Consider the following 16,210-nt stretch of genomic DNA (forward strand, 5'->3'; position numbering starts at 1 on the left):
ACGGCCGCCTGCACCCCGGCGGCAAAATGCGACTCTGGTGGGACTCGAACCCACAACCTTTGAATGACTCCCGTCACCACGCTAGAAGTCCAATGCGCTATCCATTGCGCCACAGAGCCCTCGCTCTCCCCCGCCGCCCTCACCGCCTCTTGCCGCCGCGCCGCCCCGCGCCCCGCCCCGAGCTCCGCCGCTGCCCGGGACCGCACCCGCCGCCGCGGGGCCGGGCCGGTGGTGCCGGGCGGGACTACAGCTCCCGGCGGGCCGCGCTGTGCGCCCCGCCCCGTGCCGCAGCGGCGGGCGGGCCCCGCTCCCGGCCCCGCTCCCGGTGCAGGTGGCCGGGCCGCAGTGGACGCGCCGGAGCCCGGTAAGAGCGCGGAATCGTTCCTCCCTTCCCTGACCTCCCGGCGCCGCGCTGCCTCTCAGCGGGCCGCCGGGTGGGGCCGCCGCGGCCCACGCTCTCTTCATGAGGCGCCGTGGCCCTGCGGGTGGCACCGGGGTTCCTCAGCCCCGCGGTCGCTTCGTTGGGGCTCTGCGGATGGTACCGGGGCCCCTCAGCCCCCCGGTCTGCTCGTAAGCCTCCGCGGGTCTCCTCCTCGGCGGGCTGCGGGGCTCCCCCCGCGGGTACCGGCGGTTCCCGGGCCTAGCTGGGGTTCGGGGAGGAGGGTCCCGGCTGCAGTGCCGATGTGAGGCCCTGATGGGCCTTCTGCCCGCCCAGACGGGGCTGGGGCCGCGCTGCTTGTCCTCGGCGCTGGGGATGGTGAAACTGGGAGACGCCAACTCCCGGGCTTGCTCTCCCCATCCCTCTGCAAGGCTGGCGGGCTCGTTCCCATCACCCTGCCCAGGCCCAAGTGGAAGGGAGGGAGGGTTGGGTGCCTCCCCAGCAGCTCTGGCTGTGGAGGAGATGCTTTTGGAGTCCTCCTGGCCCATGGAGCATGACCCTTAGTACCAGAGCTTCACGGAGCCTGGTCACCTGCCTGTCCCCTCCACTGCAACCTGCTCCCTTGGCTGGTCCCTCTCCTTGGGTCTCTTGTGCCCCTGGGTGATGGATCCCTGTGGTTTGCCTTTGTGCCTGCTGGCTGTGGAGTTATGGGCAGATCTTAATTTTCTCTGCGCTGATGCAGCTAGACAAGACCTGAATCCTCAGCAGCAGCGCTGGAGATCTCTGGTGTAACGCGCTGGTTATCGCTCGGTAATCTCTCGCCAGTTATCGCTCAGTAATATACCGGTTATCTCTTGGCAGGAGGCACCAGGCGTGCTGGTGTGAGGCAGAGATGTGAACAGAGGATAACAGGGGCCTGTCTGGGCCCGTCTTGCCTTCTAGTGGGAGATGAAGCACCTTGCTGCCCACACAGAGAGTGTGGATCCCCCACCACTGGCTCTCTGCATGTCTGTCTGATGAGAGCGTGTAATGAAGGGCCCAGATTGTGGTAGAGGCATAGGAGTTTGATGGTGATATAAGAGCTGCTTGCTTTAATGCTGGAGAGAGGCTCCTAGGTAAAATGCAATGGGTCCTGCCCTGCTAAAGGGTCAAGGCTTTGTATTGTGAGACCTCAGGCCTAGGAGGTGTTTGGTGGAGACTGCTTAGAGGCTGCTGGCGTAAGTGGGGATCTCTGGGCAGGGGAAATGGACAGGGAGATGTCCCTGGGCCCCCACCTGGGATTGGCACCCTAGGGACTGGTACATCTCTGCCTGCTGCTGGTGGCACAACTCAGAGGTGAGACCCTGCATGATATGCCAGGGTGCAGCAACCACATGATGCTGCCTTGGCTCCCACCCTGCCAGCATCTCATACCAAATTTACAGAGGGACCCCAGACCTGGGGGAGCTGCACAGAGCAGAGGGAAGGCTGCAAGTGTGGCACCTAGCCTCACTGTCTCTGGCTGAGCCCACATGGGGCTGCCAGCTTCAGAGCAGCGAATTCACCCTTAAGAGGGAAAGGGAAATGACATGAATGTTTCCTTCCTCTTCGGCCTGCGTCCATGCCAGGAAGGACCAGTTTCATCTAGGAGCCCTAGAGCGGCATCGGTCACATTGATGTCACTTTCCTCTGCCCAGTGCTGCCACCTGAAAAGAGCTGTTGCTAGAATGCAGTTGCCTTTGAGTCTTGGAGCCACAACTAGGGTGTTTTTGGAAGACAACCCACCCCGCCTGGTTTTCGGGGGCAAGCACCAGAGACAGAATTACTGTCCACAGGACTTGGGTCAGGAGTCTGGGCACCCCTGGCAGCAGCAAAAGCCCTTGTTCTTCCCAATCCAGCCTGGCCAGGCCATGCCTGCACCCAGCCCCATCCCTGACCTGCTCTGGCAGTGGCTCCAGCACAGCCATGCCAGGAAACTGCCCGCTGACATGAAGGTTTGCAAACACGAGCAGAGCTCAAAGGACTGGGTTTCCTGTCCCTGTTCCTGTCTGAGCTGTGTCAGGGAGCATGTGAAGCTGCATTGTCCCACCAGCCATGCTAGCCAGCGTGAAGTCAGGCATGCAGAAGAGCTGGTGCTGGGGGACAGGGAGACCTGGGCTTTGGGGATGGAGTGATCCTTGGAGCAGGGAGGAATTTGGACCTCTAGTCGCTTTGTCAGCTGGAGGTGAGAGGCTGAGCCAGCCCTGCCTGGCATTGCCCTGGTGCCTGCCAAACATCTGTACAAGGTCTCCTGCTGTGACTTTGCTCCCATGTGAAACAACTTTATCCTGCATCTCACACTGCTGGGGTATGGCCATGCTGGGGTGCAAGATGCCCAACTCCACAGGTAGGAATGGCCTTGCTCTCAGCTTGTCACTAAGCAGCGCTGTGCTGGTGGCTTAGTTTGAGGTCATCTCCAAGGTCCAGTTGTTATGCCTGTGGGAGTTCTGGACTGCTGGGTTAAGTCCCCACTGCCAGGAGGAGTAATGACTCAGAGACCTCATCCGGGAAGTTGGGGACTGCTAATGCATCCCCCACCCATGGGCTTGTTATCACCAAGTCCAGTGTGCATGGGTTGATGGCCGTGGTTTCTCTCTCTCTCTCCCCAGGCCACGATGCTGCGTCTGGCTGCTTTTGCAGCACTGCTGCTGTTCTTCAGGGTCAGTCTGGAGCTGCCCTGGGCCCAGGCAATCCCTGCTCTCTTCATCTTCTACCTGGGATCCGGTGGATGGGACTTCTTCCTCATCTTCATCAAGACAATACGAAGGGATGTCACGTAGGTGTCCTGGCTGGGATGGCCCGACCATCTGGCCCACTGCTCTGTCCCGGTGTATGCGTGAGCGCAGCCCCCCTGTGCAGCCCCCTGCTTCCTTGCACAGCCCTGGGTTTCTGCTGGCACCCAGCCCAGCTGGCAGGAGATATCCCTCTGCCGCGCCTGGGCGGCTCCAAACTCTCGGGCAAAGTTTTCACAGGAAAGATAGATTTCAGCTGAGCTCTGAAATCTGGTGACTGTCCTTGTACTTCACCCTGTCCCTCAAGCCGCTGGCGTGGCACCAGGTGCCTGTGCAGGGTCAGTTCTGAGTTGGTACCAGGCTGTGCCAGTTCCTGGCAAGGATTTGTGGGGAGGGAGTAGTAGCATCTCTTAGAGAGCAGCTGAAGCTCCAAGATGCCCTTTTGACCATGGAAATCCCTATCTGCAGCCTTCCAAACTACATCTCTCCGTGGCCTCCATGGGTTCCTGGCTATGAGCATCTTTGTGCATGAGCTCTGCCTGTGTCCATGCTGCTTAGGGAAACGCCCAGAGCTGCTGCTGACCTAGAGTAGAGCTTGGAGCAGTGCTGGGCTATAACAGATCCTAGGAAGGTTCTCATGCTGCGCTGGCTTTGCTGGAGGAAGTGGTTTTGCAGGGGTTACTGAGCAGTTATCCTCTTGCTCCCTTTCCCTTGGCAGCACGGGCCTGGTCCTGTTGAGGGTGAAGTGGCAGGTATGGAGACACGTGAAGGAGAAGAACACAATTGCCAAGATCTTCCAGAAGACTGCGAGCAAGTATCCAGAGAAGACTGCACTGATCTTCCAAGGCACGGGCGAGAGCTGGACCTTCCGCCAGCTGGATGAGTACTCCAACCAGGTGGCCAATTTCTTCTACGACCAAGGCTTCCGCTCTGGTGACGTGGTGGCCCTTTTCATGGAGTCCCGCAATCAGTACGTGGGGCTGTGGCTCGGCTTGGCCAAGATTGGGGTGGAGACGGCCCTTGTGAATTCCCACCTGCGCATGGAGGCCTTGCTGCACTGCATCACCATCTCCAACTCCAAGGCTGTGGTTTTTGGGGTGGAGATGATGGAAGGTGAGGGGATGTGATGGAGGGGGGTGTGCCTAGTCAATGGATTTAGTGTTCCTTTCCTGCCCACCACAGGGCATGGGTCTGGAAGAGAATGGGCACTTAAATTATCCAGGAATTGGAACTTTTTTTTTCCTTTTTTTTTTTCCTTTTTGTTTTGGGCTGCACCAGAGCTCAGGGCTGTCCAACTCCCAGGCAGGCCAGTCTGGGTGTAAGGATCCTTTCTTAAGCCTCTTGGGTCCATCCCCTGCATGGAGTCCTGGGCTGGGCTGGGCTGCATGGGACAAGCCTCCCCTTGCTCTCCATGGCTGTTAGCCACATGCCTGCAGCACCTCGGCTCCAGCTCCTCGTGTGTTTCAGCCTACACCTCCGAGGCTGATAGTGTCAACAGACCTCTTGGCACCAAAGAGGTTTTGGCTGGGGAGAGGTGAAGAACAGGATCTTCTAGTCCCAGAAGAGGCCTGGGCTGTGGCCCTAGCAAGTATTAATCATGGGAACAACATTGTCCTGGGATGGCTGTCAGCCTTTTGAGGACTCTGCGGAGCACAGCAAGGGTACTGCTGCCTGAGGCAGTGTCTCCCTGAGGAGTGTAAAGGAAGGCAGGGGGGTCTTTGGGCATTAACCACCCTGCAGCCTTTCTCCATCTCCCCCCTTTACTTTCTCAGCAATGCAGGAAGTGCAGCCCTCCCTGAAGAAATCTATTCATCTGTTCTGGTCTGGGGAAGCAAGCCCCGAGTCCGTGCTTCCCGGTGCGAAACACCTGGACCCCCTCCTGCAGACGGCCCAGCGGCACCCGCCAACCCCCCCTGATAAGGGCTTTCTTGGTACGTCATCAGCTCTTGGGGGCCAAACCCATGGTGGTGTTTCTGTGGATCAGCCAGTTAGAACACTGGCAAGAGCATCTGCTGAGGATACCGATGGCAGATGACTGCAGCAGAGCCTGGGGTGTTTGGGATGGGTCCTGCTCTGGTGTCTGAAGCTGTGCAAATACTGTGTGGAGCAGGATCTCGTGGTGCCCTTCATGTGTCCCAACAAACCTGATCTGCTGGGGAACCCAGCATGTTCTTGTTGCTGTCATATGAAGTTTTGGCTCCACTGGCACGAGTAGAGTGTATAAATCTTACTTGTCCCCCTCTCCTGGTTCAGCCAGCTCCTAGACTGGGTATGTGACCTTGTCTCCTCATTGCTTTCCAGATAAACTCTTCTATATCTACACCTCTGGCACAACGGGGCTGCCCAAGGCTGCCATTGTGGTGAACTGCCGGTAAGGACACGGGCAGGGGCTTGGGGGAGGACAGGGCCGAGCCCTGCCCTGTCCTAGCACAGCCCCTCACCCTGCTGTTGACGTGTCCCTTCCCCTCTCTCCCCAGGTATTTCCGCATGTCCAGCTTAGTCTTCTACGGCTTCCGCATGAGGTCCGACGATGTGATGTACGACTGTCTCCCGCTCTACCACGCCGCAGGTAACGCGTGCCGTGCGCAGCCCCGCATGCTGGGCCTGTCTGTGTCCCTCAGCCAAGCCCAACGATCTCTGTGTTGAGGAGGAGCTGGCTGCTGCTGGCAGTGTCTGACTGAGACTTTCCACTTTCACCCTGGGAGACAAAAATTGATCTGGCTGACCTTTGGAGCAGGGAGTGTGTGTGTGTGCAGGGGGGTGGTTATCCCAGCTCCTAGCCTGGCTTTGGGAAAGCTGCACTTAGTGCTGCTTCATGTGGAAAGACAGGGGGAAGGGGAAGTGGTGCCCACCTGGATAGTTGAGGCATGCTGGCATGTCTAGGTCCAAAGTGCTGCCCCAGATCTCACTGCCACACATCTCCTTCACAGTGCCCGTGGTCCTGGGGGCTTTGGCGAGGTGAACACCCATCTGTGGTGAGGCAGTGTGTGGCCTCCACCTTGCGCTCCTGGGTCTCTCCCTGAGTGGGCTAGGTTGGAGGTGTTGGGACTGAGGGTTCCCCTGGCTGCCTCTCCGCAGGGAACATCGTGGGGATTGGACAGTGCCTGCTGCAGGGCATGACGATTGTCATCCGCAAGAAGTTCTCAGCCTCACACTTTTGGGAGGACTGCGTGAAGTACAACTGCACGGTGAGGCAATGGGCCAGCTAGGACTGGGGAGGGGAACCTGGGGATCTGTGCAGTGCTGAGGATACCCCAGCTGCTAGAAGAGGGGGAGGCTTGGAATGGTTTTGCCTGTCCATCCCAAACCACCTTCCAAGGTGGTGGGTCTTTGTTCTTCCCACCTGGGGTGGTAACTTTGTATGTCCAAACCCTTCCCAGGCTCCAGCATTAGCCAGGAGGCCTTGGATAAGTTTCACAGACTGGAGGAGTGGGTTAACTAGGGAGGGACAGGCTGCTAGGACTTTGGCTTTTACTGCAGCCTCTTTAAGGGACTTTGGGCATGCTGTGCTATTTCTCCATGTCCTGAAGAAACCCCAAACCCCCCGGGGCCTGGCAGAGGGGTCCCAGCAACTCTTTCCTCTCCATCCCTCCCAGATTGTGCAGTACATCGGGGAGATCTGCCGCTACCTGCTGAACCAGCCGTACCAGGAGGTGGAGCGGAAGCACCGGGTGCGCATGGCGCTGGGCAACGGGCTGCGTGCCTCCATCTGGAGGGAGTTCATGGCCCGCTTTGGCATCGCCCAGGTGGCTGAGTTCTATGGGGCCACTGAGTGCAACTGCAGCCTGGGAAACTTCGATAACAACGTAAGCCCCCACCATCCCCCCATGTCCCAGGGCCAGGGTTGGCCTGGGACCAGTCAGGCTGTTTGCTCCAGGAGGCTTGGTGTGGGCCAGGGTTCTCGCTCCAGGAGGCTTGGTGTGGGTTACCATGCACTCAGAGGGGTTTTGACTGCTGTTGACCCATGACTCTCTGATATCCTGGATGTGTGTGGGGCAGCGGGCTTGGGGTGGGAAAGACGTCCCTGTTCCCCATGACTCTTGGCTCTTTCTGTCCTAGGTTGGGTCATGTGGCTTCAACAGCCGGATCCTACCAGGTGTGTACCCCATCGCCTTGGTACGGGTGGATGAAGACACCATGGAGCTGATCCGGGGGCCAGATGGTGTTTGTATCCGCTGCAAACCAGGTGAGGGCAACCACAGGGATAAGTCTCCTCAGCCCTATGTGAATCTCTCCTGGTGTACTTCAGGATCACTCTACCTCAGTTTGAGTCTGCTCAGTTAAACCCCACATGACACCATTTTCACTTGGGTGCAGGTGGTCACTTCCCTTCTTTACTTCCTTTTCTCCTTGCAGGAGAACCGGGGCAGCTGGTGGGCCGCATTGTCAAGAGCAACCCCTTGCAGCACTTTGATGGCTATCTGAATCAGTCAGCCACCAACAAGAAAATAGCCAGGGACGTGTTTACGAAAGGGGATGCTGCGTATCTCACAGGTGAGGCAAACAGCCCTCCCGGCCCCTGAGAGCAGAGAGAGGGTACCTGAGTGGCTACAGGGGCTATCCCAGGCTACTGGCACTGCTCTTAGATGCTCCAGGGTTGCTCCTGACCCCTCTGACACCACATTTTTTTGCCTATTCCTCACTTTCCTGCAGGGGATGTCTTGGTGATGGACAGATACGGCTACATGTACTTCCGGGACCGCACAGGAGACACGTTCCGCTGGAAGGGGGAGAATGTCTCCACCACAGAGGTGGAGGGGACGCTGAGCCGCATCCTCAACCTGACGGACGTGGTGGTTTATGGGGTGGAGATCCCAGGTAGCTGAGAGGGAAGGGGACAGTCAGGAGAGGCAGACAGGCCTCTGGCAGTGGAATGTGACCGTGTCCTGCATGTCCACATTGACATGTTCCTTTGTGAGAGACTGGACTAAGGCTCTCTATAGCCATATCGGGAAGAGCCAGCCGGGGATGTACCCAGCAGGAAACAGAGGGATCCCTCCCTCTCTCAAGCTTTGATCTGTTTTGGAAGGACCCTGAGTTCCTTCTGGAGGGGGTGACCATGAGGAGGGGATCGTGACCGCAGGGTGTCGCTGGTATCCATAGCTGCAGGGTAATGACACAGCCAGTGACACAGCTGGATGCACCAGCGCTTGTGTGAAGTGGGATCCATGCCAGAGGCCTTGCTGGGGCGCTGCAGAGGGAGACGATGCTACAGGGACAGTGTGTCTGACTGTTTTGCTTTCTCTGCCTCTCAGGGATTGAAGGGAAGGCAGGAATGGCAGCCATTGCTGACCCAGAGAACTCCTGTGACCTGGAGAGCTTTGCCAGCGAGCTGAAAAAGGCCCTGCCGCTGTATGCGCGGCCCGTCTTCCTGCGGTTCCTGCACGAAGTCTCCAAGACAAGTGAGCTGCTGCACTGAGTGCAGAGCTGGGGGGAGCCTTGTGGGGGGAAACCTGGTAATGGGTGTCGATAGGGTCAGGATGGAGCCCCCAGGCAGTTCTTCTGGTGGTTTGGAGGTGGGGGAGTGCAAGGTTGGGTCTGGGGCAGCTCGTGTGTGTTGGGGATGGGAGCGTATGCAGCTGGTGACCGCTCATTCCTCTTCCTCTCCCTGCTCCAGGCACTTACAAGTTCCAGAAGATGGAGCTGCGGAAGCAGGGCTTCGACCCTGCGGTGGTGAAGGACAGGTTGTACTTCCTGGACTCCAGGCAAGGCCGCTACCTGCAGCTGGACCAGGCAGCATTCAGCAGGATCCAGTCAGGAGAGCAGAAGCTCTAAACTGGTGGGGCTCAAGCAAGGCACCTCCCCAAGTCCTGCTGGGGAGAGGAGGGCAAGGCAGACGCTGGGGAAGAAAGGTTCAAGGAGTGATATAAAGGCACGCTAGAGATTTTATTTGACAAGTTTTACAGATAATGGTTTGGGGGAACATGGGGGACTGAGGGGAGGGAGATGGTTATATACCAAAGCATAGGCTCATTATGGCTTTATTTTCTGTTTGGTACAGCGGTGGTGGTCCTGTGCGATGGGAGGGGCAGGGCCCTGGCCAGTTGAGTAGGGGTGGGGTGCCCCTGCCATTCCACTTTGTTTTTCCTATCTTTCCCCCCTCCTTTTCCTGCCTGCAGCAACCCTTCCTTGTGAAGGCCATGAAGGGACCAGTGCCGGGTTCTTTCCCCACTCCTCCACCAAGCAGCTAGCTCCTCCTTGGCACAGGGCCCCCGCTGGCAGAGGGAAGCTGGGTGCCAGGCACAACCCCTGCCCCCTGCGTGGACCGCTGGTGTGTTTCTGCTGTGAATCAGGGGAGTGCTGGGCTCAGGAGAGGGATGGGGATGTGTTTCTGCCATGCCTTGCTCTCTCCTGAGGATGACATTTCTATTTTTCACAATCACACGCACATTATATTATATATATATATATTATACACGCTTTTTTTTTTTTTCAATCTTAATTTATTGTCTGTACTTTTGAATGTGTCCTGGGTTTGTGCAGTAGGTGGAGGAGCAGCCCAGACCTGTCCTCTTGGGAGACAGGACACTCACCTGGGACTGATTCTCCTCTTCCAGCGCGGGTGCAGCCGTGTCTGTCCCTGTGGCCTCGCTCCACAGTGAAGGACACGAGTGAACCCCGCTATCTTGTGGACACTTATCTGGGTCTCTTACTTTTACCTTATGTGGATGCAGCCTTGTTTCATGCACCTTCTTCCTTGCAGAAAGCAGGTGGGAAAGTGGGAAGGAAGCTTTCTTGCTGCCATGTCTGTGCCCTGAACGCAGGAGGCAATTTGCCTAGGGGGGAGAGAAGGTCCTCTGGAGGGTGGTCTCTCTGAGAGCCTAACTTCCCATGCTCTGCATCCCTTCCCACAAGAGCCCTCCCTGTCTGCGCTGCAGGAGATGGGCCAGAACTGAAATGTCCATGTTAAACACCTGACTTGCATTGTGTGAATTCCCTGCATTGTGTCTGATGTGAAACAGCCTCAGCAGCAATGTCTGGTTCCAGTCCTTGGAGAGCGTGCCGAAACATTATGTTCCAGAGCAAACTCTGGCTTGGGGGTTATTGATATTATTTTTTTATTTTTATGATTTGTTTTTATGCTTTTAGCAGGGTTATTCCTTAAAATGACATCTGTCTTCTGTGAGGGCAGGGTGTGTCTGCTCTTCTAGTTGTGCTTCCACACCGACGTACCTGCCTGCCCCGGTCTGTCCTGTCCTTACGATTAAATGCGAGTATGGGCTATGCTGGAGTGTCCTACCTCTCTCTTCCTTGTGCAGTCCTGCTGTGTGTGGGGAGGTGGGGGAATGTGCCAGTTTGGGAACTGAGAACTGCCACTCCAGAGCACAGCCTCCCTGTGCGGACTTCAGCTCATCTTGGAGCAGGGGGAAGCAAGACCCTTGCTGCTGGGTTTGATGATCGTGTGAAAGCAACCTAATGATGAGACGATCCCAGCCCCCTCCACCAACTCCCCACTCCTCCTTTCTCCTGGTCCTGCTCTCTGCATTGCCATCCCAGTGGTCCTGGCCTGTTTTTCCTGTTTACCCTGCCACATCTGGTTCTTCCACTGGTCTCCTGTTCCCTCTTTCCTCATCCTGCTACTTCCCGTCTCCATGTTTGGCCATGCTTAACCTCCGGGCTCATTTCTGCCCTTTCAGACAAGTTTTTTGGCACCCATTCCCCTTCCCTCACTGCCAGAACCCTCTTTTAGACTCTGCATCCAACACTGGGGTTGGGAGAAACTGGCTCCTCGGTATCCAGGTACCAGGGAGAAATGTCTTGCAGGACCCTGGGTGATGTGTGCGAGACACACCATGGGAAAAGTGCTGGAATTCTGCACCTGCTGCTCCAGCACCTGGAACTGAAGTTAAAGCTTTTAGCTTAGTCCCTTGGACACAGTGACTCTAGGCAAGGCTGCTAGAGGTCGGATGCTCGGTGCTGCATCCAGCCTTCTCTGCAACTAGGTCCAGCTGGCCCCAGAAGGAATGCAGGGTCGCTGAGCAGCATGGTCCAACACTGCTCCTGGAAGGATGCAGCCCCTAGGACATTCCTTGTCCCAAAGCACCACCCCAGTTCAGTCCAAAACAGGCCTCAGCCCTGCAGTGCCCTGGGGTCTGGCCTTCAAACCAGGGGACTTTGCCTGCGGGGGGTCATGTTTAGGGCCCTGGGGCTGTCAGCCCGCCTCAGGGCTGGTGCAGCGATGGCTGCCGCTTCTGCAGATGCTCGGGTCCCACTTTCGGCCGTTGTTCCTCTCGCAGCTGCCGGTGGAGGGCGGGCTGGGTTCGGCAAACGGCTCACCTCAGGGGGCACCTATTTAGGGCCTCCCTTGGGGTCTCACAGCATCCTCCAAGGGGAAGCGGTGGCGGGCACAGGACATTGGAAGCAGGAGTTAACCCACGCAGGGAACAGGTCAGACCCTGTCTGAGGTGGAGAGGAAGCTTCATGTCCAGGCCAGCAGCAGTCCCAGGCGTTGCAATTCCCCTCTGCTTGGCCTCCTGACCAGAGCCGGTGACTGGCAGAGACTTCAGTAGCACCAAGGTCACCCCATTGTGCCAGACACGTGGTGGGCACAACCCAAACCACCCGACATCACCCAGCCCTCTGCCGAAGAGAACAGGTAAAGGCTTGTCCCAACCCCAAAGTCAGCCCTGGGGGCCACTGGCTGGAGACGAATGGTTTGAAGGATACCAGAGAGCTGCTCTTCCTTCCCAAAAGAGATGCTGCCCCGCACGCGTTGCTGCTCTGAAAGACGAGGGGCTGAAGGGGCAGGGCTCAGCGCTGTGCCTCTGTCTGTCTGAGAGCAGGTTAGGTTAAAAAAGCCAAGCAGATTCTGCATTCAGGGCACTCACTGCCTGTTAAATGCAGATGCAAATGGCTTTGGAAGATTATGGAAGTATGGCTCTTATGTATTTGCAAGTAAGCCCTTCCAGGCAGAGGCTGGCTTGTATTGTTGGGGTTTGGAGCTGGATGGGGATTACAGGCACAGCCGAGGCCTGTGCAAGGAGCAGGATTGAGCCCTTGCTGGTGCTGACACAATCAAGGGGCTGGGACGTGGCTGGAGCGCAGCAGGGAGCTGACCCAGAGCCCTGCATTCACAGCTGGTTGCAAGAGGGAGGAAGGTGGTAGTAGTTACAGGGTGCAGGCAAGAAGAGCAGGATGGGGCCCCTTCTGAGGTGACAAGTCCTGTTGTGAGGAAAAGGGGGGTGCTGAATGACCGGGAAACAGCTCAGCAAACAATGCAGGGGGCTCTGATACACAGGCCTTCACTGGAGGGGACCTGCAGAGCTCGGCAGTACTAAAGGAGAGGGGAGCCCAGTGAAGGTGTGTGCTGTAGCTGTGAGTTACACCATAAGGAGCCACCCTGCCTGGTGATGCTGATGGTGCTGTGGCATCAGCAGGGTTAAAAGTAGCATCTCTGGTCCCCACTGGAGATCTGGTCGCTGGGGACAAGTCACCATTTGGGCTGTGTTGGTCCTTACTGAGGAGGGTTGTGTCACACTTGGCAGTGCTTTGAGAGTCTCTGCACAAACCAGCTACACCAATTAGAGTTTCTCCACTGGCTGTCAGCTTTGGGTTGAAAGCCTGGGGCCTTTTTAAAAGTTCCAGCTCTGCCAGAAAAACAAAGCCTAGGTGGAAGCACCCCTGAAGCTCTCAGCCCAGGAATACAAGTGCAAGTGTGGTACAGGAACAATGCTGGGACAAAATGCTTCCAGCAGAGAGGTGTTTGGAAAGAAGCAGCCAGTGCTTAATCATAGTCTGATTATTATTTTATTGTTATTTTCTTTTTTTATGTGTGATTTTAAGGAAAAAGCTAATTGAATCCTCTTTCTATGATTAGAGACACCTTGTGAGACATCTCTCCCCTTTGATCAGTAAGCTAAAGTCTGGCTCAAGAGCTGTATAAGGATAAAAGTACAATATATTAGGCATGAGCCATTACTCTTTTTTTAATTAAAAATAATTAAAACACTGTTTGCATGAGGTTAAAAAAACATTAAAATCCTTTCCTGGGTTATTATTAGCCCATTAATTTAAGCAAAGCCAGAGAGCTTTACAAACCAAGTGTACTTTTCACTGTGGAGATGACTGCTTCCCCCTGACCCTGCATCCTGGGCAGGGACAGTAACCCCAAGAAAAATAACACTGCAACTTTCCCTCTGATCAGCCTCCCTGACTAGGTCCAGCTCAGGACAAGCTCAGGACAAGCTTGCTGTGCAAAACTGGAGTGTATTTTCTCTAATCACAGGCCGAGGCTTTACAAGCTGCTCAGGACCTTTCTGGGTGAAATTAATTTCTGCTGCTGAGAAAGACAGAGATCATTTTTAATGCTGCATCTCTCCAGCTTCCTCCTGCCACTCTTGATGTGCTGGAGTCTCCCCAAACAATGACAGCTGCCCTCTCCTCCACACGCTAGCAAGCTAGCTTTGCCTTTAAGCAGCCACAGGGAAATATTCTGCACTAAAGAAGGGTCTGGCCTTTGGTGCCTCTTTAGAAATGGAAATACGCGATTCCCCTGAGTAGTTCCAATGTAACCAGAAGCGGGGCCAGGGATGGCTTCTCCCCCCACCAGTTTGAAGGGGCTGAGTTGCTGAAGATTCCACCAAAATCATGGTCTGAGGAAAAACGCCTGCATCTTGTCATCTTGTGTGCAGAGGGATGGGACAGGATGGCAGCTTTCCTCCTTAAAGCAGAAAGGCCTCGCTGGGGAAGCAGGTATCATTAGGGCTGTTTGCTTCTGAGCAGCACAGCATGGCTGGGCTGTGTGGCAGAGCAGGAGGTGGGTTCTGCTCTGCTCTTTTTGGGCCTGGTCCGCTTCAGTGGCAACTCCAACCTTCCAAAGTACCCCAGGGTTTGACCCTCTTTTCTCCTGGTTAATTAAAAACCCTGCCTGTATGATGCCAGGACAGGCTCTGGGAGAGCTTTGGGCAGTTGGAGTCATGCAGTACAGGCTGGCAACCTCCTTGGGGACCACAGGTGATGGTGACTGAGGCCAGGACACCCCCCTGCTCTGGAGGAGGTCACTGCCCAGAACTCCCCAGATCCTTCACCAGACAATCCCAGGCTTCTGAAGCAGGATACAACCCCTGCTATGCCCCATTCCTTGGGTATGGCCCTGCCTTCCTCCAGCCCCATCCCGGAGGGTGCTGAGCAGCCCTCCCCAGGTCTGATCCTGGCCTGGAGGTGATGCCTTCCACGACCCCCATGGGGCCCTGCGCAGCTTCAGCAATGTGTCAACGGGGCCATGGAAGCAAGGGTGGCGAGAGCATCCCTCCTGGCCTTCGGCCATCCAAGTGGCCTCCGGCTCGGCCGCAGGAAGAGGCTAACAGCGGCGGGCGGGCCACCTCCTCAGCTTTGAGTATCACTTTCAGCTATTCTGAAGGTTAAACGCCTGTTTAGAGCTCCCTATTGAAGGTAGAGCCGGGGGTGCGGCATTGTTCGGACGCCCTCCCGCTTTGTCTGGCCGCTTTCAGGGATGCCCTGAATGGGAAGCGGCCCCCCCAGCCCAGCACCCCGGCAGAAGGGCTCCTGGGGGAGAGGCGCTTCCTCCCGCCCTAATGACATTCAGGCCTCCATCGGTTCAGCTCCCGCTTTCTTTCTGCTGCAGTTTAACCCGGGCACAGAGGCCGGGCTCCATCTTACTGATCTCTGCTTGACACCCAATTACCACATGAATGGGAGAGAAAGGCTGCAAAAGGCTTTAACTCCCACTGACCCTCCTTCCCCTCTGCCTGCTTCCCCCTCTCCCCGGCCTACCCCCTCGCCTTTCTCCGGCGGAGGGAGTTCAAAACTGAGACTGGGAAATCAAACAAAGCCCCGAGTAAGGAAACCCATTGTCACCGCCTCCGCGATGGCTCCCCTTTCGCCAGCTATTGTTCCCCTTGAAGTTTGACTTGCTGTGTGGAAGGATGCGAGCAGCTGTTTGTGCATTCCCCTGATGTTTTATTGAAAAATAATTGAATCGTCAGTTTGGGGGCTTTCTGATAAAATGTTTCCTCGCAGCACAGGGCCCTGTCGTATTTATAAACTATGTTTCCCTGTAAAGAGCGATGGCGACCTAACCCTTTCCTCCAGAATAGACCCTTGGTGGAAGGACAGAGGCATGGCCCTCCTGCGCTCAAGGGGAGAGAAAACGCACCGAATGGCAGAGAGGAAAAAAAACCAACAGGACCCAGACAAAAGAAATTAAACCCTCTTTATTGCCAGGCTCAATTTCCAACCTGCTCTTTTGTTCAGCGCAGCTGAATTTGCGGGAGGGGAATGGTGGGTGCTGCCAGTGCACCCTGCTCGGCTGCCTGTAGCCCTGTGTATCCAGGGTGAGCAGCACAGTTACCTGGGGACCCCTCCTTCTGCCCTGCGCTGTTCCACGCGTGGCACCTAGTGAGGAACCTGGTGTGGAAACCTGGATTTAAGAAAAAGAGGTTTCGCTTGGGTTAAAGCACCCTGACACATCCACGAGTCTGAACAGGAAAACAGCGTTACAGGGAACTGAACCCAGGGGGTGCGTTGGGCAGGAGCCTTGTCTTCACCCAGCTTCGCTTTAGGTACCTGCTTATCAAACACCACCTGCATTTACAGCTCTTTGGAAACAACAATGTCAGTGTTACACTTCCTCAAGGGGGTTACATGCATGCTCCCCCCATCCCCAAGCATACACCAGAGAATTTGTGATGTTCTGATTCCAGCACCAGCAATGTCCATAAAAACATCCCCGTGTCTCATGCGCTCACGACTGCATTTACAGGGAGTTGTTAACAGTAACTAGCTGTGAATGCCTGAATGACCCAAATTGGTATTTATGATTACTGTTCCCTTTCTTCTTAATTTCTTTTTGCTTTTCCAGGGAACAGCTAACACTAAATCTGTAATATTTTGTTACATAACTCAGGAACTGAGATTCTTTTAAGAGCCAGTTCTCCTGTTATTTGGCCTCATAAATGATTTCTGGAAGCAAGAAGAATAGCTCACATAAAACCATAACTGCAAACTCTGATCTGAAGTCCAGATTACCAGATCTTCTGTATACAGGGTGTTTCAGTCATTCACAGTGTGTATAGAAGTAAGATTTTTGTCTAAGGCTTCTTTCCTCAGCCAGTTTTCCAAA

The 16,210-nt window shown here is 55.8% G+C and overlaps 1 protein-coding gene across 1 annotated transcript; it reads left to right on the forward strand.

Annotated features, from left to right (window-relative positions):
* Positions 1-3,012: 3,012 nt before the first annotated feature.
* On the forward strand, positions 3,013-8,904 carry SLC27A4 (solute carrier family 27 member 4; the record flags this gene model as incomplete). Its single annotated transcript, XM_084272550.1, has 12 exons — positions 3,013-3,173; positions 3,848-4,242; positions 4,902-5,060; positions 5,431-5,500; positions 5,607-5,698; positions 6,208-6,317; positions 6,726-6,935; positions 7,189-7,315; positions 7,486-7,623; positions 7,783-7,947; positions 8,385-8,531; positions 8,747-8,904. The coding sequence occupies 12 exons, from the start codon at positions 3,013-3,015 to the stop codon at positions 8,902-8,904; spliced, it is 1,932 nt and encodes a 643-aa protein (XP_084128676.1).
* Positions 8,905-16,210: the final 7,306 nt, after the last annotated feature.

The sequence above is a fragment of the Gallinula chloropus genome (assembly GCF_964237585.1).
Source record: "Gallinula chloropus genome assembly, chromosome: 18".
In the NCBI taxonomy this organism is placed as follows: Eukaryota; Metazoa; Chordata; class Aves; order Gruiformes; family Rallidae; genus Gallinula; species Gallinula chloropus.